The 27,288-nt window shown below is 33.6% G+C and overlaps 2 protein-coding genes across 5 annotated transcripts in view; one reads left to right on the plus strand and one right to left on the minus strand.

The window, feature by feature from the left end:
* Window positions 1–7,462, plus strand: part of LOC145254802 (BBSome complex member BBS7-like) — an 86,491-nt gene extending 79,029 nt beyond the window's left edge. For all 4 annotated transcript variants that reach the window (XM_080113604.1, XM_080113594.1, XM_080113614.1 and 1 more), the window contains exons 18-19: window positions 1,527–1,650; window positions 7,235–7,462. In XM_080113604.1, coding sequence (XP_079969730.1) covers window positions 1,527–1,650; window positions 7,235–7,380 — 270 coding nt within the window. In that variant the 3' untranslated portion in view covers window positions 7,381–7,462. The remainder of the gene's footprint in view (window positions 1–1,526; window positions 1,651–7,234) is intronic.
* A 5,570-nt stretch (window positions 7,463–13,032) lies between these two features.
* LOC145254791 (DNA-binding protein SMUBP-2-like) overlaps window positions 13,033–27,288 on the minus strand; it is a 67,766-nt gene continuing 53,510 nt past the window's right edge. The window contains exons 13-16 of the mRNA XM_080113581.1: window positions 24,520–24,696; window positions 20,670–20,781; window positions 16,670–16,814; window positions 13,033–14,017 (exon numbers count right to left, since the gene is read on the minus strand). Of these exons, the coding sequence (XP_079969707.1) occupies window positions 13,088–14,017; window positions 16,670–16,814; window positions 20,670–20,781; window positions 24,520–24,696 (1,364 nt within the window). The 3' untranslated portion in view covers window positions 13,033–13,087. The remainder of the gene's footprint in view (window positions 14,018–16,669; window positions 16,815–20,669; window positions 20,782–24,519; window positions 24,697–27,288) is intronic.

Here is a 27,288-nt window from a genome sequence, read left to right on the forward strand (position 1 = left end):
TAACTAAGGGGGATAAGTCGTCTTCTTTTAGTAAGAACTAGCAGAGAGACCTGATATTGCCCATGATTGAATGATGATCAACAAATGTTTCACAATCCTATATTTTTATTGTCATCAAAGTCAGCGAAATAGTCCATTTTTTAATCAAATCAGTCGATTGCCTGCTCTAGTTTGGAACCCATCGTGGTGCACCTGGAGGAAGCTTCACATGCCTCTATGCAGTGACTTACTCCACAATACATTGTATTCTACATTGTACTCTGGAGAACCTACTGTTGATTTTATGAATTTTTTTTATATATGATTGCTTGAATTATAGTTTAAAATGCAAAAGTCAACTATCATCAATTGAGTGCTCTAAACAGAAACATTCATTTCGAACATGCCCCTGTCATATCAAAGAACCTACTGTTGATTTTATATGCCGGACCTTTCTGCTTCTGCGGTGATAGTGGTTTGAATTAAAGTTTAAAATGAAAAAGTCAAGTATCATGATTCAGTTGCATTTGAACCGAAACATTCATTTTAAACGTGTCCCTGACATGTCAAAGAATCTACCATTGATTTTATATGCTGGGCCTTTCTGCTTGTGTGGCAATAAAGCTTTTTGCATGCATTTGTGATATTATGCTATATATGGTGTTAACTTGAGTAAAAATGGCTTGTTCCTTTTTTCATTAGATTTTTTCGATTTACAATTATTGATTCTTATTGAAGATATTCTGATACAAAACCTATCTTGCTAAAAGTATTGACTGCCTGAGAACTCTTCAGAGACATGCAACCAACCAAATACCATCTACCTGTCATATTATAAACACCTTGCTTCCTTGCTTAGATTCATTGAAGCATTAATGTTCAGGAACTGATTAAGTAAACATCCACAAAATTATTAATCATCATGATAACAAGAGCCTGGCGCATCCTTCTGATCTCCATGAACACATGAACATGCCTACAAAGTCTGAAAACAGCACAGCTCCCATGACTTTCAGAAATATTTTTTCATGCCCAGAATTGCGAAAACATGGAACAAATTGCCTACATTATTTGCGAGCTACCAAGCCACTACATCCTTTAAAACCCTTACACTTCCTTTTTTTTTTAACAAGGGAGTAACCATTTATCAAGGCCAGTCAAGGATAAGGGTTAATGAGTGTAAAGTGGTCACCAAGACAACAGCGTAGTGATTGTTAATTTGAGTGACGTTTGGTAGAATTTGATTATTTAAAGGGGCGGCTCAACAAGAACCTGTTTACATTGGACTTGAAGACGTCCATATTATAGTTAGCTGGAGAGCAGGCCAGCGGGACAGGGTTCCGCATGTGGAGGCGGGCAGTTCTAGGAAAGAAACTCTGTTCATGGGACTTACGTTTCCTGAAACTTGACAAAATTACACCTGATATCCCCCCACCCCTGTTCTCCATACATATGCCCATGCACTTTTGATGAGTTGCAGAACACTGTACCAGCAATTATCTCATTATTATTATTCTTTGTTGTTGTTTTCCATTGATTTATTTTAGGAACTGCAAGTCCACGAGAAAGATTTGAGCTTCCTTTCTGATGACTACAAACAAATTGTTGACAACGCAGATGACATCAAAGAGAAATTTGCACTGCAACCTTTTCTCCTTGATCGGTTTTATGATATCCTTTTGATTTCTGCTCTTCTACGATGCTTAATTTTACATCAATTCATTTTTCTTTCTCATATTTTTTCCATAAAATGACATTGTGTTACGTATGTAGTATATTGCTGCTGTGCTTAAAAGATTAACAACAAACATTTACGCATAAATGTGATAAGACCACGTGTTACACCGCTCGACAGCATTGCCAACCCTAACACTGTTTCTGTGATCCTCTTTTCTTTTCTTGGCACTTATTTAGAATTACACTTAATTAAAAAAAACAAAAAAAAAAAACAGAAATACTGACAAATCTTTATGATGTACATATCATCATGAAACATATATCATATTCCGAAAATTATGTAAATTGATCAAGTAGTTTTTTGTTTCAGTTAAAATAATAAAATTTTATGATTTTTAGCAATTAATAATTTTTGGCAGCCATTAGCACGGTTCATAAATCTTGGTAGTTGAAATGAGTTATTCTCTCTTATATTTTAAAACATTATAAAAAACATGGCTGCTCCTGACTTATCTGCCTCATTTGTTGTAAAATTTCATTTTCTTATTTAAAAAATAAAACTACTTGATCAATTAATATAATTTTTGACATCTGTATTTCATGACAGGTATGTACATTATAATGATTTTGTTTTGTATATTTTTGTTTTTTTATCAAGTAAAATTTTAAATAAGAACCGCCGTCTCTTCTGACCATATCGGCATCTCTTACATTGGTGGCTGTCGGGGCAGGGGTGGTGGGGCACACATGGGTTCACAAGAATAAAAAATATAAAATAAAGCAAAACAGAAACTCTGATACAGTCTGCAAGTATCAGTTGCAATCTCGGTGTGTGTGTGTGACACCATAGAATTTCCACACATGTTAAGGTCGTATTCATCAATCGGTTGATTAATTCATTTCCCCATCTCCTCTGAGCCGTGATCTGCTTTCCACTGTCTTGAACTTGCAACTGTAGATAAAAACTATAAACTACAACTTATTATTTACTATCCTGGATACCCGGCATTTCCTGGGTGTTTGGAGGTGTGTGTTGAGCAAAAAAAAAAAAAAAAAAAGAAAGTGGTAATAGGCAGGCAGGCTTGGACGCGAAGGAGGAAAAGAATGTGAAAGAAAAAAGAAAAAAAAAAACATGATGTCATTGCTATTGTGTCCATCGCCAAACCGGAAGTGATGAAAGTTTAAATTAAGGCTACTCAATATATTGGGAATGACTTTCAAAAATATCGACAAAAAAAGTGAACTCTTCTTGTAGAAGAGTGCCCAGTTGAGGGTGAAGGAGTTAATGTTTTTAGCCAATTTTTTTATATTTGTTGTCCAAAGGGTTGAGTTTCAAAATGATATTGATCTCATGAAAATCTGTCGAAAGTTTTAGGCAGACATACAAACATACATACATTTAAACAGACAGGTGAGATTTATATTATAGACTAGCGGGGAGGGGGGGTACCCGGTGTTGCCCGGGTATTTGTAGGTGTGTGTGTGTGTTTTTTTTTTGGGGGGGGGGGGGGTAAATCAGAACAAAAAGGAAACTTAACGATAGCGATTTAAAAAAAAAAAAAAGATGGTGGGTTGGTGGCATGTGGGCTCGAACCTGGAGCCTTGCGGCCTATAGACTGACCCTGAACATCTGCACTACAGCAACAATGTTAATGTAAGAGCGATTAAAGTGAGTCAAGTCAAGGAGGTTTGATTGACAGGTGGCCGCTTAATGAGGTCATCGCGAGAGCGTTACGATGACGGGGCAGTTTTTTGGCGTTTGTTTACTTTGTTTCACTGCGGGACCATTTTTTCATTTACTGCGATGATGATGGGAGAGGGGGGGAAACCAGCTCCCCATTGAAAGGGGATTGTCCAAATTGAATAGCAATTGTCTGATATAAGGAAAAAACCGCATCGATCAAAGCTGATTTCTTTTGGACGTTCCCGACGAATCGCGCTGGGAACGATGCAACAACCTTCGTATTAGTTTTGCTTTTATTATACGAAAAAGGCGAATCTACACGCATTGATCAAAAAATGTTGAATATTGAACTTTAGAAAGTTGGGAAAATTAAATACACACGCCACCCCCGTTCGTAACTCGTAGATATTATGATTTCGATGTGATATAAAAAGTTTTAAAAATGAGCGACGGCCTCGAAAAGCTGCTGAAAAAATCCTGTTGCGGACATACACAAAAAGTGACCATACATACATACATTTTCGCTTTTATATATATAGATTATAAAAAAGTAAAGCCAGAAACTTACTAATAAAAAATAACTATGTCGAGAAAAAAACTTACTTAAAATGAGTAATGCTATATACGAGTTAATTTTATTTTTATTTCAGACTATTATTCTCATCTTTATTAGTTGTTGTTTTTCACGACGTTTCGGCCAACTATTCCTCTGGCCTTCGTCAGGTGGTAACCGTGACGGATAGGAACTTTGAATCTCCTAACTGCATTCTCAGCCATCACTGCCATCTGTAGTTGTTGTCTCACCACGTTTTTGACCAATTAACCTCTGGCACGCTTTGGGTAGGATTGAAACCGCTATCTTCAGACAATGTCCATCTGGAACCGTAGAGATTCAACGTCTCTATCAACTGCGCCACAGGCCCCGAAAAGGCGATCAAGGTTGGATTTTTTAATCTTATAAATCTACGTTTATTTATTATCTGATCTCCCATAGTTGGGTCCATACCGATTGATATATATATTATTCCTTAATTGGAATTCATTTTTGAGATGAGCATTATATATATTAATTTTATTTTTATTTCGGACTATTATTCTCATCTTTATTAGTTGTTGTTTTCATGACGTTTCGGCCAACTATTCCTTTGGCCTTCGTCAGGTGATAACTGCGATGGATAGGAACTTCGAATCTCCTAACTGCATTCTCAGCAATCATTGCCATGACCCGTACCACCATTTCATGCGGCCTCACATTCCACCTGTCCTCTCCAAGAGCAATCTATCAACACTTAATTACATACAAAACACCTAAGAAAGAATTTAGAAAACTCCTTACAGAAAACACGATCATTCTGGCCATCTCATATTGCGACCTGCGCCTACCCATCCCTGAGGCGAGGCATTGCTCATTCGAGCCAAAAAGACCTATCATCAACCACCAGACTGGGTGGGGACAGTGTATTCAAATGTTTATAGATGCATCATCTGATCAGTCAATTCATCAATGAACATTCGTTATACTACAGTACCTGAAGACGACCCATGTAGGTTGAAAAATTGTGGAAAACACAAGAAACGTAGCCCACCATATTGGAAAAAAAAAAAAAAAAAAAATGGACAAAAGAATATTCAACCAGACCTGTATAAAAATATGATATATCTTTATTGTTTGGTTGTGGAGAACTAATAGACTCAGTGAAGAGTGCACAGCAATATAATGTCAAAAATTAAAAGGATATATATATATATTGTATTGGTAGTAATTATTAAGTGTGTCTACCAAAAGAGTGCTCAATGTTTAGACAGAGCCAAACTATTATTATTATTAGAGAGATGTCCTTGGCCTGACGAAGCGATTCCCTTACTGGGTTTTCGCTGAAACATGTATGCTTATGTGTAGCCATTTGTTTGTATACTAAATTAACATATATATATATATATATGTGTGTTTGTTTATTTACCTCCCCACGAGGGCAGAGTTAGACACAAGGTCGGTTTTTAATGTGGAGGGGAAACCAGCTCCCCGAAAAGGGGCACTTTGGTTAGTAAAAAAAAATTTAAAAATGTATCAGTCATGAAGGATTTCTCCTTCATTAATAAAGACCAAAAAAGTGAAGCATCAGAACAGATACTACACTTGTATCCTGGTCCGAAGGCCAAGACTTAGTTATATCTTTGGAAAAAAAATTCCAGCAGAGTACTCTATTATAAAGAAAAAATTCCAAAAATAAGAGCATATTATTTGTATTTTTATTTTCAGAAAATTTTGATGAATATAAGTCATCAGTATCGTCGGTTTCAAACCTGATAATATACCCATATCAAGCTCTCTTCAGCTGAGATATATATATATATATATATATATATGAGTGAGAGTAGATAATCTGATTGGTTAATTTAATCAGGTGACAGAAAGGATTTGAAGAGAAATGTCAATTACAACTTAAATGTTAGTTACGATAAAAGTACTTATGTAAGGTCTTGATAGATAGGGGCACTTATACTTTTGCGGGAAAAATCAAAGCTATGAATAGCTATTTTCCTTAACCAAGTTCAAGAAAACGTTTCATTTATGAAGGTTGTTACCATCTTTCTCCTAATGAATAAGGATATATTTTCAACCGAATTCTATCTAGAGATTGTGAGTTCAATCTCTGGTAAAGGTATCTTCTTTTTATACTAATAAGTCACCAATTACCAAGTTCTTGGAAAGAAACTTTTCATGGAAAGCTCTTTGCCGGTCTGGTATAGAGAGGGTTTCTTCTAGAGTAAATTCTACCTAGATGTTAGGAGTTCTATCTCTGGTGAAGGGAATTTAGAAAAAGAAAAAAAAATCTAATAATAATAATAAAAGGCATGGGACATGGAATAAAAGCAGTTTACCCCCATTCACTTAAATGTTCAGTTTGAAATTCCCAAAGGGATAATGAAAAGCACAAAAATATCTGAAGAAGGCCAGAGAGTACATCAGCTGAAACAATGAACAAACATTCAAAGATAAAGAAACAGTTCTAAATAATGTTTTTATTTTAACTTTTAATTAAATTTTATTTTCTGGACAAAAAACAAGTTTGGTTATTTTAGTTTACTGTCCATTTTACGTGTTGGCATGTGTTGGACAGCTTTTACGAATTGACATCCAAACTAACCTATCTCTGACCAGGTTTTTATTTAACCCTCTTTTTCTCAGATCTATCTATTACTTCTTCCCATGGTTTCCTTGGGTGTTCTCTGCCAACTAACCCTTCTACCTCAACTGTTCTATACCAACTCAAGCATACTCACCCATTCTTTCAGTGTGAATAAACCAACAAAGTCTCCTGTTCTGCACACATCTCCCCTTATTGATTTAATCTTCCTGAGGTCATCAGATCTAAACCTCTTTTTAAGACTCATATTACACATCCATCGTATGATTCTCATTATTTCTCACACACATGTAATGTGTTACATATATACGTGTGAGAAATAATATGTATAAAAAGAAAATAGCTTTGCCAGAGATTGAACTCAATCTCTAGGATAGAATTCGGTTGAAAATATATCTTTATTCATTAGAAGAAAGCTGGTAAAAACCTTTATACAAAAGTAAAAGTGCCCCTAAAGAATTACATATGTAATGCATAATATCCTCAACTCTCGTTGACCACTTTTTACTTCCATCCATCATTATACTAAGTACACGTGTCTGATAAACTTTTCCATTGATATTAATAACACACAGCTGGTTAGTAATGCCAGAAGTTCAATGAATTTACTCCACGCGCTTCTAACGTTTGCTATCACATATATGGTTATATTATTGGAAAATTATAATTTTTATCATAATTCATATTTTTGTTTCTTTCAGAACAACTCCATTTGTTCTTGTTATTCTCCTTAACATTTGTCCACGTATAATCACCGATTTATATATTGATACTTGGAAGTTCAAAGGTCAAAATGTGAAGAATAAAATTCCAGCCTTGAAAGAAACACTCTGCAATTATGAACTCAGCAAATTGGTCACATTTTTTGAAACTTCTGCAGAATCACCTTAAAATTTAAAATGAAAAAAAAAAAAAAAAAAAAAAAAAACCCAAACAAAAGGGTTCTTATTTAGAATCCAACCTAATTATAAATTTTTTTTATCATGCATGCATCCATTACAAACAAAGATATATTCCAAAAATTAGGTAAATTGATCAAGTAGGTTGATTATTAACTAAGAAAATCAAATTTTATGAGTAAGCAAAAAGGGACCATCTTGCATTACTATTTATAAAAAAAAAAAAAAAAAGAAAACGAGCAGATAAGTCCAGAATAATTCAAACTTGTAAGATCAGCCTTGTAATGCTACAGATTACACATTAATCACTTTAAATCGTTTAAAAATGATTTTCTTTATAAAAATAAAAATACTTGATCAATTTGTGATTTTGGAAATATGACAAAAGTTCAATCTAAGAGGTACACCCTCCCAGACTTTACCTTCTCTCAAAGAAGTGGTTTGTTTATTGTAAATCGCATAAGGCGCTCTTACCAGGGAATGCTAACAGAGCAATTCAGGCACTTTTGTAGGCCACAATGCACTTATCCTAGTATGCTAGTTTCTCAAAATTGCTTTTGATTGAATGTCTAAATAATATGTACATAAAATTATTTGCACTTTTTTGCCACATATTTATCTACAGCATCAAATAGTTTTCATTTATAAAAAAAAAAATTTTTTTTTAATTAATTGCTATGTTAATACAGTTACATCACCACTTCTGGCTATGTTTCTCGTCTCTATGTAACTTACACATCATTTTTTAATTAGTGAAATCAAAGATGAAATAGTATAAAGTATTAAAACAAACTTTCAAAATATATTAAAAAAAGATTACATAATACATCCACCAGAATGCATATACGTTTATTCTTAAAAAATGTCAGCCATTTTAATTTTTTTTATAGTTGGAAAAAAAAAAAAAAATTCCATGACTCCTTTGAAATTAGAAACAAATTAAATTGAAAGTTATTTAAACTGGCTATAAAATTCTTAGATTATCATGTATTAAAGGATTGAAAATTTTGGAAACCATTTACATCCTATGGTTTTATATATGGAGATTAAAAACAAAAATATTTTAACAAAATTAGTTTTCTAAAAATTTGCTTAAAAATGTAAAAATTGCCAAACGGTATTGTAATAATTAAATTTAACTTTCAAAATTTCATAAAATAAATAAATGAAGTAGCTAATAGTAAAAAAAAAAAAAAAAAAGGGAAAATAAAACAGTATAGTAAGAAAGAAAGGAGGGGGGGCAAACTTGAAACGAAATTAAAAAAAAGTCCTAAATCAATGCTGGGTAGGTACAACTAGTCTATATCTATCAAATTCTAGTATAAATAATATATAATCTTAGATTTAAAAAAAGCCTTTAAGCTGAAAAATAAAACTTTGTTTCAAACCAGCGATTTTTCACTTGTTATTTTTGTAAAGTGTTATTGGCAGTGTAATAATATATATAGTATATAAAATTATTTAGTCCCGCCCAGACAATCTATGTTATAAAAAGTGATTAGCTTGAAAAAGCCAAGTCATAAAGGGGGGTAACTCTTTATGTGAAGAATATAGAGTTGTCATCCTTACAATTAAAATTTTAGTTTAAAAAAAAAAAAATGCATATAAAATTTTCAAGTAAAATGACTTCACTGCATTCTAGGCAACACCAGGTAAGTACAGCTAGTTATAAAGTAAAATTATATTCAGTAAATTTAGTGACCAACTATAAAAATTTTGTAAGTACAAGATAGAAAAAAAAAAAAAAAAAAATTGATACTTGTACAGTTTAATCAAGACATTAAAAAATGAAAATATCGAAAAAAGCTTATATTGTACGTATCCGTTTTGGACCGAAGATCTCCAAAAAAAATTTCATTCAATTTGATCGAGTAGTTTTTTTTTTACAGTGGAAAAGCGCGTTGAAGTCAGCCATTACGGATTTTGGTGAACACGCCACGGGGAGATAACTCAATGTAAAGCGGCGACACTCCCTCCCCATACTAGCTTTTCTTCCTAAAAATCGAACCTTTTGCTCGGTATAACAAATTATAAAAAATGAAATTGAGTGAAATTTTTTTTTCGGAGAACTTCGTTCCATAACGGATATGTGCAATATAAGAAATTGATAAAATGGGTGGTGGTTGTACCTAAAGTGGTAATTTTAGTTTGCAGAAACTTTCAGCTGTAAAAAAAAGATTTGTCTGTCTTGGCTAATTGGTGCCAAAAGCTAAATTCCGTCCAATGTGAAACTGTAAACATACAATATTTTTTTTTTTCACAAATAAAATATGTTTGATGATATTTCTTGTTTATTTCTATGCATGTTAAGTGTGAAAGAAATTTACTTCAAAATGAGTGTCAAACTCAGACATAGTTTTATTTTTTTTTTATAGCTACTTTCAGATTTTTTGTTGTTGTGAAAATCAGACTTTAATATAGTTACATGGTCTAAATAATCTTTTTCTCCATGAACACTAGTCCAGTCTAATAATACTAAACATGTTTAGGATTAATACAAAAGAGAAAATCCAATAGAATATATAGAAAGTAGACAAACTGCAAATCAAAAGCAGAAGACTAATATTTTGTTTCTTAAATAACAGATAATTTGTTTTATTGAGACTACTGTTCTCATCTTGAATGTTATTTTCATAATTTTTTGACTGATCTGATGTTCTTCCAAGTGTATCTTGTTGAACTTAGGGAATCTTTACAGAATTTTGAATAGAAACCTTTATTTAATCCATAAAGGTAGCTTGCTCTCATTCCATCAGCCATGATCCGATAAAAATCTTAAGTGATTCGTAATTGCATTTTTATTATTGCCGACACTGAAAATTGAACCTCCAAGAGACTGTCACTTAAAACTGATTATTGCTTAGCACTTTATTATGTTATGAGTTTATGGGTTCCGTTCAAATTTCTGTACAGATACAAAGTTTGATAAGATACACCTGAAGAAGGTCAGAGGTTATATCGGCTGAAATATTGTGAGAATAACATCCAAGGACAATAGTCTGAATAAGGAATCTCCATTTTAAAAATTCTGAGAGATAACAGAAACAGTTAAAATGAATAGAGATATTTTTTATTGCTTTTGTACAAGAGATGAATATGAGACGTGGTAGACATGGGCGGGGGGGGATATAGTGGTGAAGAGTGTGGGAAGATATTAGCCTGGGGCAACAAACAAATTGCTGATTGATCTTTAAACATAGGTAGTAGCCATAACTGAGAGAGGGGAAAGTGGAAGATGTAAGTGGAATGACATAGAAGCATAAATGATGTATGACATCAGGATATTTAGATTATGGAGGATCAGGGAAGGAAATAGAAATAGAAAAAAAGAAATTCTTATTCTGTTTAGTTTAAAGTATGTAAGTATAGAATATAAAATATCGATTTACATAAGTCGTGCTAAACTGGCATTCATAAATGTGTCAGCCCGTGAAACAAAAAAACAAAACAAAAAAAAACAAAAGTAAACAAATACTGAGGAGCAAGTAGCAGAAAAAAAAAGAACCAAGATGAAAACAGAAAGGAAAAGGAGTGAAAAAGAATGTTGAGAACATACATGTATTCCATTGTCATTGTTGGTTTTGTACTATTAGACTGGGCTAGTGTTCAGAAGAGTTGGAGAAAAATTCTAGATTTCTGAATCCGTTTAATTTTTTTTTTTTTTTTTTCATATAATGGACTTAAATATTATTTGTATAAAATAAAAATGATCAAACATCAAAACATTTGTTGATTAAATATATTTTTCATTCTGTGAAATGTTCATGGCTTCTGTTTGCATTACAAGATTTTGCCAGTGATCTTGAAGAAATTAATAATTATTACACAGGTGTAACAACAATCTTTCCTGGTTCCAGAACATTGAAAGATTTAACCATTTTGCCATGCTATCCGATCTCACCATAATTATAAAAATTCAGCATTTTCCTAACTTATTAATTACATAAGTATTATGTCTCTAAATTACCAGAAACAAGTTTTGTCTTTGATGATTTAACACCACAGCTGCCACACGATTTACCTGTAAAGCCATAATTAAATTCAAGCAAAATTTATTTACTATAAAGTTGAGTTTTTCTTGTTCTGACATTAATATTAAAAGCCTAATTTTTCTATTTAAAAATTAAAACAAACTTTTTAATTTACTCAGTCATGGATATGCAAGCCGCTGCATGGTTAACTAATTTGCATATTACTTTGAAAAACAAGCTTTAATTACTTATTCATTTTTATGGTTTCTTATTAGATGATTGGTTTCGTTTCACTATTACACAGAATTCTATTTATGCATAGTTTCTACATTCTACATAATTGCGTAGAATTTAAAATGAAAACGTTTAAGCACACAAATGTTTATATATATATATATATATATATATATATATATATAAGTGAATGTTGCAATATTTTGGACTTGTAATGAGGTATGATCCCACACAGTCGGACGATTCTATTTATAAACGATGCTGCTAGGAACTGACAAATCGAATTAATTCACGTTCTGCTACCAACCAATCAGAAACCAGAATTGCTTCATAAATATTAAACCTTTTCTGGAGCAATTTCACATGTTTTTTTTCTGTCTCGACACAGTAAGAATATTTTGCTCTGTGGAACTGTCTACTGCAAACAAGTCACCTTTCAAGACTTGTTTAGAACAACGAACCATCTGAAACTAAACATGGCTTACACTTCTAGAGGTTATGGGCCCAGCACGCTTCCACTTGTCAGTGTGTGTGTGTGTGAGAGAAGTCTCTACCAAACTCCTCTCTGAATATTTGGACTATAGAGCTGAAATTTGATATATAGGGTATTTGAAGCCTTAGTACACTTGTTTTCTTAGCCAGTAAAATAGTTGCTAAGAGGGTCAAAATTGAAAACAAAAAAAAACAGTTAACTTTGGCCTAGCATAAGTCAAGTATACCCAGGATGTTTTTGCTAATTAAAAGGTATAGGTTAAACATTGTTTTGCAGTTTTTGTATGCATATGGATTTAGGACAAACGCTCACAGATATGGCTGGAGATGTATACGTTTTGGTTTCGATTCGAAATGATAGCACCCAAGTAATTTTTCTTTTTAAATCACTACTATATATTAGGTGCAATACAAGAATCAATAGTAAAATGGCTCTATAATTAATAGGGCTAGAACAACAGAATATTCTCATCACCCTATTGACTCTCGAGTGTATATCTGACACAGTTAATCAACTGAGAACCATATCACTCTATAAAAACATGTAGGATATCAACGGATATATACTTGAGCATCAAAACAAAGTAAAGAATATTCTGTTGTGCTATCCCTAGTAATAAATATGAAATCTGCATAAATTAAAACAATATTTAAGCATATTTTACAACTGGGCAATGCCGGGTAGCCTGCTAGTAAAATATAATTTTAAAATAAAGAAAGACTACCATCAGCAGGTGCAGTGTAAAGAAACAAATTGATAACTTATATACTGATCTATCTGTCGCTCACTTGGTAGTCTGGCAGTGACAAGATTATTATGTTCCCTCTCATGATTTTATCCGCATTAAAAGAGGTGCTGCACTATCAGTTGCGAGAAAATTGGTGTTGCACATCCTTTATTGAAGTACAACGATTCTCATCTGACAAAATCAAAATAACGGAAAATATTGAAATATTTTTTTTTTTTATTTTACTTCAGACAATAAATAAAATAAACAAAGTTCAGGATTTCTTGGGTTTGGCTTTTCGTTGGTCAGCCAAATTTGTTAATTTTTTGTCTAATTTCTTTTGGAGTTGAGCCTTCTTGGTAGCGTTTGGTAGTTTACTGGGCACCCCGCTGCCACGATAGACCACACCTTCCTTCACGAGAGTTGCACGGGCATGGACCTTCGCCTCGTGTCCACAACCATGAACCTCGGGCAGAGAGTGAGAGAAACAGAATCGCAAGCGGCAGAACTGACAATCGACTCCCATGATTTGCGTTTTCTGCTTGCATTTGCTGAAGCCGCACTTTGAGTTAACATCCATTGCTGCATTAATAAGGCCGTCAAAATCATCGGCATCAATATCGGTTAGAGCTTTCACCATTTTATCGGTTTTCTTAGACTTGTTTTTGGATTTAGAGTGTTGAGTCTGAGGTTGGGGAGTAAGTAAAGCTTTCTGAGCAGCAGCTACCCTGCGACTACAATGTACCGTATGAAGGTGAATGTTGGTCTTCAGGATATCTCGCAGACAATGCGGACATTTCTCTTTCTCTTCATCAGGTGAATCGAAACCCTCTAAGTGAAGCGGCTTGTTTTGAGTCTTTGTATATTTCTTTTGCTTGGGCCTTGATGATGGTGCACTAGATGCAGCAGCTACATCTTCCTCCACTGATGGTGCACTAGATGCAGCAGCAGCAGCACCTTCCTCCACCGATTCTTGCGATGCTTGCAAATCCTCCGATAATGCAAAGCCATTGCTGTCAGGACAATCTTTTGTGACATCATCATTCTCCATGCGAATATCCAAAGTGTTTATTGCATCTACAAGTTTTTCTGTTTGACTGGATTCTGATTCAGCACAATTCTCTCCTTTAGATTTGCTAATGACGATATGTCTTTCATCTCCTTCTCCTACACTTATGTGAGTTAAACCAAATTTTGCAGCAATCTGAAAAAAAAAAAAAAATCAAAAAAGAAATTTGAAAAAAAGACAATATTTCTTAAGTACCTAAAAAAAAATTATTCTTTTAGTAAGAGAATTTCTTATTTGTTTGGATTTTTTCTTACGGAGGAGGCACCATCTCTACTAGGGCTAAAAAAAATTTCACTTGCTCCTTTTTTATTTATTTTTTTTTTTTACCATAAGAAATTGTTTTCCCTTCTTTTTTAACAGAATTTCATGAAAACGGTAATCATGTATATGCTTATTTATGTATATCCAAAAAACATAAGAGAAGATATTATAATAGTTGCTACAACTTAAAAAACTAGTTAAACTTATTGAATGATAAAAAATAATTATAATCTAATTGTACAACATTAATATTGAAAAACAATTAAGATAAATTAATTTTGTAAATCAGCATGTTTTACAACTTTAAAAATAATTTAAATAACTTCTAATTTTATGAAAAAAAAAATGACATTGGATTTTAACAAACTTGTATTTTTGTGATGCTATCGACGTTGCACCCCTCCAAATGTTAGGAAGTCCCCCCCCCCAAAAAAAAGGGGGGGGGTGCACAATACAAGAGGAAATAAGTTTATCAGCAGAACATATAAAACCTTGAGAGAATTTGGAATAATTGGTCGGATGGACTAAGCTTGATTATTTGTGGGGACAACATTTCAGCCAATGTAATCTCCAACCTTCTTCAGATGTATCTTGTTGAACTCAAGAACCTGCACAGTATTGAGGAGGGGTGGGGTACTAAGGAGCCTACTTTATCCAGAAAATTGTAGTCGAATTTTGGGAGCCTTAAAGTTATTCTTGCTTTTAGATATACAATAAATAATAAAGTGTTCTGTTTGAAATTCTGTTGTTGGAAATAATGTTTGCTGATTCACAGAAACTAATTAAATTCTATTGCAACTATCTAACATCCTTTAACGTTTATCGAACTTTGCTTCTGACTAGCCAATTTTTATTGTTATACCATGTTATTAACAATAATGTATTTAGCTACAACTTATTTACAAAATTACTTAATCCAGTCCTTCCAGACTGCAAAAATAGAACATTTTTTAAGCTTTTAAGGTACTGGCACCAGTCACATTGGTTGAAACATAGAAAGAAAAAATATCGATGATAAATGTTTTATTTATCATGATTTCAATGAAGAAAAAATGGAAATACAAAAAATGAAAATGAAGAATCAACTTAAAGTAAGTTTCATGGATAAATATTTTTTTTGTAAAATAAATAGCACCAAATGAAAACATTTTTTTTTGTTTCTGTATTTCTTACAAAGAAAAAAAAAATTGTTTTTTATTGATTCTTTTTTGCAACAAATTTTATTTTTGGTAATTTTTTTTTATTTTTGTAAGAAATATTACAATTTTAAGGAGTTGAAAAAAAAATTTTTGTCAGAGGGTAGCTAGGAAAATTTTTTTTCCAGAAAAATGTTTTTGTTTTACTAAGATTAGAGGGTAGGCTAGGCTTTTCAACAGTCTAATATGACTATAGTCCCTGGCAGAATACATTTCTATATTATTGGAAGGAAGGTTTTACCTTCGATTTTCTGAGGATTTCTAAGGAAATATTCCTGGCAAGTGTCTCATAGGAAATTTTTCCAATTGGTCACAGTGTGTTCAGAGCTGTTACACTTTCACTTTAAATTTTGTACAGTTGCCATGTTGAACCACATGTATATTACCTTGATGGGACTTGAAAAAAAAAAAAAAGTACTATTTTATTTTTAATGATTTAAATTTTTGCATGATTGAAATATTTTCTTGCAACAGTGCATTTGTATTATCTGGTTGAGCAATTTTCATTGGCTGAGTGTTTCACCATATTTTGGCAGTTTATGTAAGCTACTGGAATATGCCAAAGGAAAATTCACAGAAAAATGAGTCGTTCACTGTAAGTACCCCCCTCCACCTCCTCAATACTTTTTTCCACATTTTGATCCTAGCTTGAACATTAAATTATATATTCCATTATTGATCTGTCATTTTTATATGCCATTACTACTATTATTAGGATTATTCAGACTACTGTTCTCATTGAGTGTTATTTGCACAGCATTTTAGTTTATATAACCTCTGACCTTCAGGTATATTTTGTTGAACTTAGGAACCTGCATGGAATTTCAAACAAGACCCATTCTTTAATCTATGGAGGTAGCATGCTCTTGTTCCATTAGCCATGACCAGGTTGAAGTCTTGAGTAATTTTGCAATTGCATTCTTAGTATTACCTGTACCAAGGATTGAACCTTCAACCTCCATGAGAGTGTCACAAATAAATTTTACGTAATATTTTATCCGGACAATTGTAGTCGAATTTTGGGAGTCTAAAAGCTATTCCTGCTTTTACATATACAATAAATAATAAAGTGTTCTGTTTGAAATTCTGTGCAGGTTCCCGAGTCCGACAAGATACATCTGAAGAAGGTCGGAGGTTACACTGGCTGAAATGTCCCCACAAATATTCAAGGTTAGTCCATCCAACCAATTCTCTCAGGATTTTTCATCTCAACTGATAATTATTGCATCTCGACCTTTATCTTTGAGTGGCTTTTAGAATTAGTAATCCATTAGTATATAAAAACAAAACAGTGAAATGCTGCTAAAAAAGGAAATAAAATTTTGCTTACCTCGTGAACTAACATCCGCTCAAAAGAGTTAAGTGTTGGTGGAAATTCTTTGGTTCTTTCATTTGGATTATTGGCAAAGTCCGTCAGAATTTGATGAAGTTCTTTTTGCCTTTTCTCATCATGTTCTTTCTTTGATAATTGTTTGCTGAAAAGACAAAATGGAAGAAAAGTTTCAATTAAACAAGTTGAAAATCATGGTAAAAAGAAAAACTTTCTTGAATGCTAAAATGAATTCATTGACAAAAAAAAAAAAAAAAATGATTTTGGAAACAACTTTTTCTATCATTTTTGCTGATTCACAGAAACTAATTAAATTCTATTGCAACTATCTAACAACCTTCAAAACAACAGCATTTATCAAACTTGGCTTCTGACTAGCCAATTTTTATTGTTATACCATGTTATTAACAATAATGTATTTAGTTACAACTTATTTACAAAATTACTTAATCCAGTCCTTCCAGACTGCAAAAATAGAACATTTTTTAAGCTTTTAAGGTACTGGCACCAGTCACATTGGTTGAAACATAGAAAGAAAAAATATCAATGATAATAAAATAAACAGAGTGAAGAAAATCCAATGTAATTAACTACAATATGAATTAAACACTGACTTCATTCTATTTGCCATGAACGAATTAGACAGGAACAAGTTAGACACTAGCAAGTTATCAGCAAGGCAGATAACTCGTATTTTAAATTGAAGAATATAAGAGTTATGTACCTTAAATTTAAAAATGTGCAAATAAAAATGAAAACGTTACATCCAAGGCAATGCTGAAGTACAGCAATATTTGTGTGTCTGTTTTATCATTTACAGCATTTGGGATAATTTTATGATATTCTTTAATTTCAAATACAGTGCAATGTTAACTAGTGGCGTGTTTTAAAGCTGGAGACACATGGAGGATCATAAAGAATATTGGAATAGAATGACCCACATGATGATTCACTCCAAATTTCCATATTCTTTAGATTCATCGCACAACCATACTCATCTTGAGTGTCATTTTTACGATTCGGTCAATATAACCTCGAATTTTCTTCAGTTGTATCTTGTCGAACGGAACCCTTTTATTTATTTCATGAGAGTAGCACGCTCTTGTTCCATCAACCATGACTGGATGGAGGTCCAAAGTAATTTGCAATTGTATTTTTTGGTCGTCCATACGGAGTATTGAACCTTCAACCTTCAGGAGAAGGTCACTTTTACAATTGACTTTTCCAAGTACCCATTTTTTTTTTTTTTTTTTATTGCATTTTCACCCCAAACATGGCAAATTGCCACTTTGGTGTAGGGGGCTACTATCAGGGGCAACAACTACTGGGGTACTATGTAGGGATTTGGGCAGAAAGATGGCGGTTCACGTTACACTTGAACTTCTGCACGTCAGTACAGTTGGGGAAGCAGGGACCTGGAATGGAATTCCAAAGTCTAGCGGTTCTGGGGAAGAAACTATTGGAGTAGAAAGATCTTTTACATCTAGGGATCTCTACAGTGTGGGGGTGGGATTTAGCAGCCTGTCAGGTTCGTCGAGGGTGCTCACATCGTGGGGGCACAAGTGATTGCAGTTCGTCAGAGCATTCACCATTAAAATACTTGTAGAAAAGGCAGAGGGATGCAACATTTCGCCGATGAGACAGAGACTGAAGCTTAGATGCCAGTTCAGGGCCTATCAGGTTTGGACTCTCTTTTGAACCTTGTCAAGGAGCGAGAGACTAGTAGTAGATGCACCAGCCCAAATGTGACAGCAATACTCCATACATGGGCGAATGGTGGCCTTATAGAGGTACAGGATACTTTCGGATGTTAGTAGTTGTCTAGCACGGTAGAGAGAGCCCACCTTTCTTGCAGCGGCCCTGGCAATGCCTGCAATGTAATTGTTCCAACTCATGTTTCCTGTGAACGTTAGGCCAAGGAGTTTGAAAGATGTACTCGCAAATAAAGAGTCGCTGGCCATTGCTATAGGTGGTAGAGAGGGTTTCTTGTACTTATTGAATGACACTAGTTTAGTCTTGGCGGCATTGAACGTGACCAACCATTTTTGTCCCCATTCCACTACAGATCGGAGGTCTTCCTCTAGTGTTTCTGCCATTTCTTTAGAAATGTGTTCATTCGTCTTCCTGTCGTGCCTGCCATAGAGTGTAGTGTCATCAGCATATATACCCATCTCAGAGGCAATTTTGTCGGGGAGGTCATTTATGAATATCAGGAACAATAGAGGTCCAAGGATAGAACCCTGGGGCACTCCCGCATTTATATCATATTGTTTAGATATACGACCGTCGAGGACAACCTGGATTTTTCTCTTCTCTAAGAAGGATTTAATTATGTTAAGTATTCTACCAGTGATACCGTATGATCTAATTTTCCTGAGGAGACCCTCATGCCATACCCTGTCAAAAGCCTTAGATATATCTAGAGCTACCGCTCTGCTCTCTCCTGCTTTGTCCAGTAAATGGGGGCTTGCAGACAGTTCTAGTACAAATTTTGGAAACCTTAAACTGGTTTTATTTTTAACTAATTATTATTACTATGCATTACTCTCTCTCTCTTTATATATATATATAAAAATAAAGCGCGGGAGGATAGAGCGGTAGCTCTAGATATATCTAAGGCTTTTGACAGGGTATGGCATGAGGGTCTTCAAGAAAATCAGATCATACGGTATCACTGGAAGAATACATAACATAATTAAATCCTTCTTAGATAAGAGAAAAATTCAGGTTGTTCTTGATGGTCGTACATCTAAACAATATGATATAAATGTGGGAGTGCCTCAGGGGTCTATTCTTGGACCTCTGTTATTTCTAATACTCATAAATAACCTCTTTGACAAAATTGTCTGTGAGATGGGTATATATGCTGACGATACCACGCTCTATAACAGACAACAGGAAAACACTAGAGGATGACCTCCGATCCGTAGTGGAATGGGGACAAAAATGGATGGTCACATTCAATGCTGCCAAGACTAAACTTGTTTCCTTCAATAATTACAAGAAACCTTCTCTACCACCAATAGCAATGGCCAATGACTATCTGAAAGTACATCTTTTAAACTCCTTGGCTTAACGTTCACAGGAAACATGAGTTGGAATAATTACATTGAGAACATTGCCAGGACCGCTGCAAAGAAGGTGGGTTCTCTCTACCATACTAGAAAGCTATTAATGCCCGAAAGTATCCTGTACCTCTATAAGGCCACCATTCGCCCATGCATGGAGTATTGTTGTCATATTTGGGCTGGTGCATCTGCGACTAGTCTCTCGCTCATAGACAAGGTTCAAAAGAGAGTCGCCAATCTGATAGGTCCTGAATTGTCATCTAAACTTCAGTCTCTGTCCCATCAACAAAATGTTGCATCCCTCTGCCTGTTCTACAAGTACTTTAATGGTGAATGCTCTGACGAACTGCAAGCACTTGTGCCCCCACAACGTAAATACCCCCGACAAACCCGACGAGCAGCAAAATCCCACCCCTTCACGGTAGAGATCCCTAGATGTATGAGAGCCTTTTACTCCAGTAGTTTCTTCCCCAGAACCGCTAGACTTTGAAATTCCCTACCGGGTCACTGCTTCCCCAACTGTACTGACATGCAGAAGTTCAAGTGTAATGTGAACCGACATCTTGCTGCCCAACTCCCTACACAGTATCCCTGATGCTTATGTACCTGATAGTAGCCCTCTACAACAAAGTGGCAATGTGCCTTGTTTGGGGTGAAAATGCAATAAAAAAAATAAATAAATAAATAAAATTAAAAAAAATATATATATATTATCTGTTATTTATTGATTCGACAGAAACATTCCAGAGTTTTAACAAGATACACCTGAAGAAGGTCGAAGGTTTCAACAACTGAAATGTTATGTAAATGATATTCAAGATGAGAACAGTAATCCGTAAAATTCAAATATGAATAACCAATCCTCGTCTCAAAAATTCAAAAAAGCCCACCGGATTTGATATAAAAACAAAAATTGTAATTTTAATACAAACCTTTTTTGATTTTTATCTGCAGATTTTTTTTCAGATTTCTTTTTTTTGTTGTGTTTCTCGATTTCATTCATCAATTCTTTCTTGTCAGACATTATTGCCCCCGTGATACCATCTATTAAACAAAGAATAAACACTTTACACTTTTTCATCTTTAAAACTAAGAGTTTGGCTTTATGATTTTTTAATGCAATTCTGAATTTCATTTTAAAAAATAAATGAATTCTTAATGTAAATGTACAAATAGAAAACCATTAAGAACTCTTCTATTGTTAGTTCTGATTCCTGCATATGCAAGCGACATATGAATTAAACAGCTCAAGATCATTTGAGATATATATATATATATATATATATATATATATATATATATATTAGGGTGGAATGATAAAAGTGTCACCCTAAAGAAAACAACACTACAGCTTTATTTTAAAACTTATTGAAAAAATCAATTCAGGTAACTTGATTATGTAGTAGAGCTGACATCTATTCAATGTAGCTGCCTTCTGCTTCAATCATGGCCTCAATATGGGTCCAGAACTGGGAGAATGCCTTTTCCACAAGCACTGGCAAGAGCTCGGAAGATGGTGGCGATCAGGCTGGTTTTGGTGTTGTGGGAGGTCATGTTGGTGATGTTCTCAACATATGACTAAACGAAGTAGTCCAGCAGGTTCAGGTCAAGGGAGGAGAGGGGGCAATGAGAGAAGGGCATAAAATCATAGCACTCCTTCTGAAGCTAAGTCTGGGTCTCTTTGGACCTGTGGGCCGGCATAGAGTCCTGCTGGTGCACCAGGGGATCACCGCCCTCTTCTACACAACTAAGTACACTTTGGTGTTGACTTTCAAGCCGAGATCATGGCTGGAAACTTTGTTTTCATCACCCTGGGTACGTCCTTGTTATTTGTGGCAATCCAACGATGCATTGTGAGGGTGTTGGCAATGGTCCTGTTGTCATAACTTAGATTGGTAGAGATCATGAGTTGTACAGCGGCGCACTCTGATCTCGTACGTTATGATTATGTCACTTTCAGACATGATAGAAGGCTATCGCTCTTGGAATTTGTACACAACTGGCCCATTAGTAGATAATCTGCAACAAAAAGAGAAAACCGATTTTCATTAAACAGAAATGGAATCATGTCATCTTTTCTAAGTTGACAATTTTATTGTTCCATCCTGTAGTACACACACATACAAACACACACACACATATATATATATATATATATATATATATATATATATATACATACACACACATATATAAAGTGACTTGTTTGCCTGTCTGTGTGCGAAATGTTTTTTAGCCATTAAAAATAGCTGCTAAGGGGGGTGAAAATTGAAGATAAATTTAAACTTGACAGGCCTAAGTTGACTAAATGCGTTTATTTCTATGCATATGCAAATATACATTTATACTTTTAAAAACATTATTTTTTAAAGTTTTTATAGGTGTATGGACTTAGTTCCGATGTTAACAAAATGCTGAAGAGCCATACATTTTGGTTTCGATTCTTGTTGATGGCACCCAAGTCATTTTTTTTTTTACAGTAGAAATCATTACTATATACTGGGTACAATATAATAATCAATAGAGTATTGGCTCTATAATAGATATGAAATCTGCACAAATTAAAATATTATAATTAAACATTTTATGACTCGGCCATGCTGAGTAGTCATTACTATACATGTGTGTATTTTTACTCATGTTCACCCCAAACAAGGCATATTGCCACTTGGTCGTAAGGGGCTACTATTTGGGTCCATGCCTAGGAAAGATTAACAAGATGTTGGTTTACATTACATTTAAATCTTTGCATATCAGTACAGCCAGGGAAACAGGTAGCAGGAAGGGAATGCCAAAGTTCGAAGGAAGAAACTATTAGAATAGAGAGATTTGGCATTTAGGGACCTCAACAGTGAAGAGTAAAATTTTGTTGCTAAGTGGGTTTGTCGGGATATGTGCATTGAGGTACAATATAATAGTACATGATATGTGCATTGAGGTACAATATAATAGTACATGATATGTGCATTGAGGTACAATATAATAGTACATGATATGTGCATTGAGGTACAATATAATAGTACATGATATGTGCATTGAGGTACAATATAATAGTACATGATATGTGCATTGAGGTACAATATAATAGTACATGATATGTGCATTGAGGTACAATATAATAGTACATGATATGTGCATTGAGGTACAATATAATAGCACATGATATGTGCATTGAGGTACAATATAATAGTAGTACATGGAGAATTGGCTATAATAATAAATACAAAATTTGCATAAATTAAAATATCATATTTAAGTGTATTTTATGTCTGGGCAACGCCGGGCAGCTTGCTAGTATGTTTAAAAAACTATCCTATGAAACTATGAAATGAAATGTTTAAATATTATTCTTAAAGTGACTTTGTGACCTAGATTAAGAAATGCAAATATCAAAAAGAGGCTAAATATTAATAGATCCACCAACAACACTATTCATTAAAAAAACGAAAAAATAAATTATCATGATTTAGACATGCTTCTCGGCTACTAGACTCCAGCTATGTAAATAAATCATATAAAAATTTCATTGAATATTAAGATGACCACCAAATAGATGGACTGACCAGATAATGGTTGATACTGGTATGCTGTTCTTGACGGCAGGAAAAACTAACCCAAGATCACGATAAATGTCAGAATTTTGTTCTCAATTACGTAGAGAAACCCTCTGGACTATAAACATAAGTCAAATATCTGTGCATAAATTTATACGTGCATATGCAAACTTTTACTGCAGCTGTTACATAAATGCAAGTTCACCTTTTCTTACATATTAGGGAACCTATGTCAATAGCAAGTGAGTAAACTAGTATACAATTTGACAGAGGCACAGTGAGTGCAGGGCATGATGATACTAAACTTGAAAGGGAGAATACTTCCGAGATGAACTCATAGATAGGCAGCATGTAAAGTGAAAATGCAAAGCAACAGATTAAACAGAATCAACATCACAAATGTGTTTTTGTTTTTGACTTTGCAGACCATTCAGAACTTTGCAGTACGAGTTTTGTAAAGGAAAGGGAAAAAATAAACAAACAAAAAAAAAACATAGCATTAATGTTTGGTGCATTTTAGGTCAGGAAATCAATATCTTCAGACAGCCTGATCTGGTAGTACCAGTCACATTGGCTGAAACATAGAAAGAAAAATATCAATAAGATAAACACAATCAAGAAAATCCAATGTAATTAACTACAATACGAATTAAACACAAGCTTTATTCTATTTGCCATGTCTACAGTTAGGAATGAGTTGGACAGGAAGGAGTTGGACAATAAAGAGTTGGACAGGAGCGCGTTAGACAAGGATAAAAATCAATTATGTCCTGCAATTAAGATGAGGATTATTCCGACTACTATTCTCATTAGAGTTCTTATTTCCACATTTCAGCTTCCAAAATTCACACGAGAATTGTCCGCATAGAAATGCAGTGCAATTAACAATCAGTTCTAAGTGATTGTCTTTGGTTGAATGTTCAATTCTTACTACAGCTGATAATAATCAAGAATAGTATAATAATTAACATTTCTACCTGATCATGGCTGACAAAACAAGAACAATCTACCACTATAGATTAAAGGGTTCAGTTAAAAAGTTCCATACAGGTTTTTAAATCTAACAAAGATTCCCGAGTTTGTAAAGATGCGTGTGAAGAAGGTCGGAGGTCACATCGGCTAAAACGTTGTGAAAAATAACGAAGACAACAATAGTAGTTTAAATAATCCAACAATTATATTTTTTTTCAACAAAAAAATAATTTTATGGATTCAAAATCTTACGCACCTTGTACGTACTGATGTGCAGTTTGTACGATGCCCTTTTCGCTCATGTAATCCATAAGTGAACGAAGGAATTCATTATGTCCGACTGTTTCACTATCACAGATAACAGCCAGATGGCGCTTTGCACGTGTAATGGCAACATTGATACGTCGATTTTCAGCCAGGAAACCAACTTCTCCTACAAAAAAAAAAAATAAATAAATAAAAAATAAAAAAATGAAATTACATTGTTTATAATACATAGATAAAAAATGACAAAATTGAGTGTTTATATAATATTGAGCACAAGTGAAAATTACATGCCAAAGTAAAAATCTTTTATATACTCATGTATCATGCAAAAATAAGTATCTTCAGCAAAAAAATTTGGAAAATTATCAAGTAGAAGTTTAAATAAAAATCAAGTTTTTTATTTTGCTGATCCGTTTTTTATTACTTGATTAAATGACCGACTTATCTCCCCTTGCTTTATGAGGTTCAATGGTGATTTGGCAAAATACTTTAAAACCGAGTCATTAAAATTCTACTCGATAAATTTTGGTGTAGATATCTATTTTCATCCGATACATAAGTATATGAAAGAGTTTTACTATTATTTACTTTGAACTGCGATTTTTACTTGTGCCCAATACTATAAAAGTACCTAACATTGCTGTAATATGCAGATACATAAGAGTTTAAAAAAAAAAACATTTTACAATAAAATTAGTTTTAAAATTAACTAGAGAGAAAAAACTAGTTCTTGATGTAAGTTTAACTTAAAATGCCTCTCCCTGACTCCCCTGCTTGAACTGCAATTCTTTAACATCTATTTTAATTTGGTGACTTTTCAAAGGAATAATGCTGGATTAATTTGACTAGTTTGCTTTGTTTCAGAATTTTTTTAGATGAGAATTGATAACTTACATTATTGGACTGCTACAACTAGTATACAATAAAATTATGTGATCACTTTCTGTGTGTGTTTTTCATATCTATGTGACTTATACATAGCTGGCAGTGAGATCCAATGTTAGCAGGGACTGAATGAGGATCAACGAATGTATGACGCTATACATTTGTCATCAAAATTGGTGAAATTGATCAATCAAATTAACTGATTGCCCACTCTAATCAGGTACCTAGTGCAAGGAAACTCCAGATGCCCTCCTGCAGTGTAGTTTACTATTCACTATAAAGAACCTATCCAGGGTTTGTACAGATTTTCAATGTCCATTTTTTTCACGGATCATTCAAGGCTTTTCAAAGTTTTTCAAGGCCTTCTCCAGACAAAATTCAAGTTTTCAAAACAAAATTTGCGATTGTTTTAAAAATCCACAGCAATTTGAAAAAGTGGTCAAAAATCAAATATACAACAAATAAATGTTACTATAGCCAATAAAAGTTAAAGAAACATTCATTTTGCACAGGCGTCCTGTCTTATCAAAAAAACCTACTTATTTCATACCGGGCCCTTCTGCTTGATGATATAACTTCTCAAATCCACTTGTGATGTTAGGTTTTATAAGGTGTTAACTTTGTTCAAAATTGCCCGGTCTTTTTTTAATTGGATTTTTCAATCATCGATTTTTGATACTTATCAGAAGCATTCCCGTACAAAACCATTCTAAGAACACTCCCAGACACAAAGAATATTTGTGTTAAATTTCATAAAAATCAACCCAGCCATTTCAGAGTTCAGAGGGAATAAACTCATGCTCACACACAGACAAAATAGATATTTTTTTTACTATTACTCAATTATTTATTGGAATAAAAAAACTACAATATTTAAAAAAAAAAAAAAAATCCTATTTAAAAAAAATTTAATTTAAATTATTAAATGGAATTTACCAGAATAGATTTTTGTTTATTCATAAACAAGTTAGCTATTTTTATCTTGTTTTAAAAAAAAAAAAAAAATAAAAAAAAAATAAAAAATAAAAAAGGGAATCATTTTAAGTCTCTGTTGAATTTGAAAGCGGTGGAACTTTTGAATAAAAAGTCAATTAAACTGACTGTAAAAACTTACAAATCCTCATTGAAAATTTTAGAAGCTGTTTACATCTGATAAATTCATGAACAGATACGATTTTTTATTCAACAGTTAAAATGCTTTCAAATTCAAAAGAGACCTAAGATAATTTATTTTTCTGTGGAACTGTTCCATTTTCCTGCATTCCAACTGACTACAATATGGTCATCTTCAAGTCCAATGTGAACAAGTTCTTGATGAGCCATCCCCCTTAAGTAATCCAATTTACCAAATTTCCACTACTAATGACTACTACAACATTTTCCTATTACTGTACACTCATTAATCCTTATTCTCAAGTGACCGTCGGACCTTGGTAAATGGTAGGTAACTCCTTTGTAAAAAAAAAAAAAAAAGAAAATGCTAGATAGATATATCTAGAATAAAGCTTTACTTAACAGAATCAAGCAAAAGCATTTTTAGATTATTAAGACTACTATTCTCACGGTCCTGGATATGACCTTAAACTATATCCAGTGGTGAGGCCCCAGCTTACGGGCTTTGGGGAGTGTAGAGCCATTCTTTAATTGCCATTGCTACCAGGTCCATTCTGACCCGGAGTGGTAGTACCTATTAGGGTCCCAACTATGGGTTAAATAGAAACCGACTTGAAAACAACAAATATATTCTATTAAAAAATTTTTCTTCAAAATCTTTGGATTTGGCATTAAATAACCTGAAAAGGGTTGATATGCTGTAAAACAAAAACAACCAACCATTCTCACTTTGGTTCTTATTTTCCTAATGATCTGTGAT

Source organism: Euprymna scolopes, chromosome 3, assembly GCF_053919585.1.
Source record: "Euprymna scolopes isolate OS-2025 chromosome 3, ASM5391958v1, whole genome shotgun sequence".
Lineage (NCBI taxonomy): Eukaryota > Metazoa > Mollusca > Cephalopoda > Sepiida > Sepiolidae > Euprymna > Euprymna scolopes.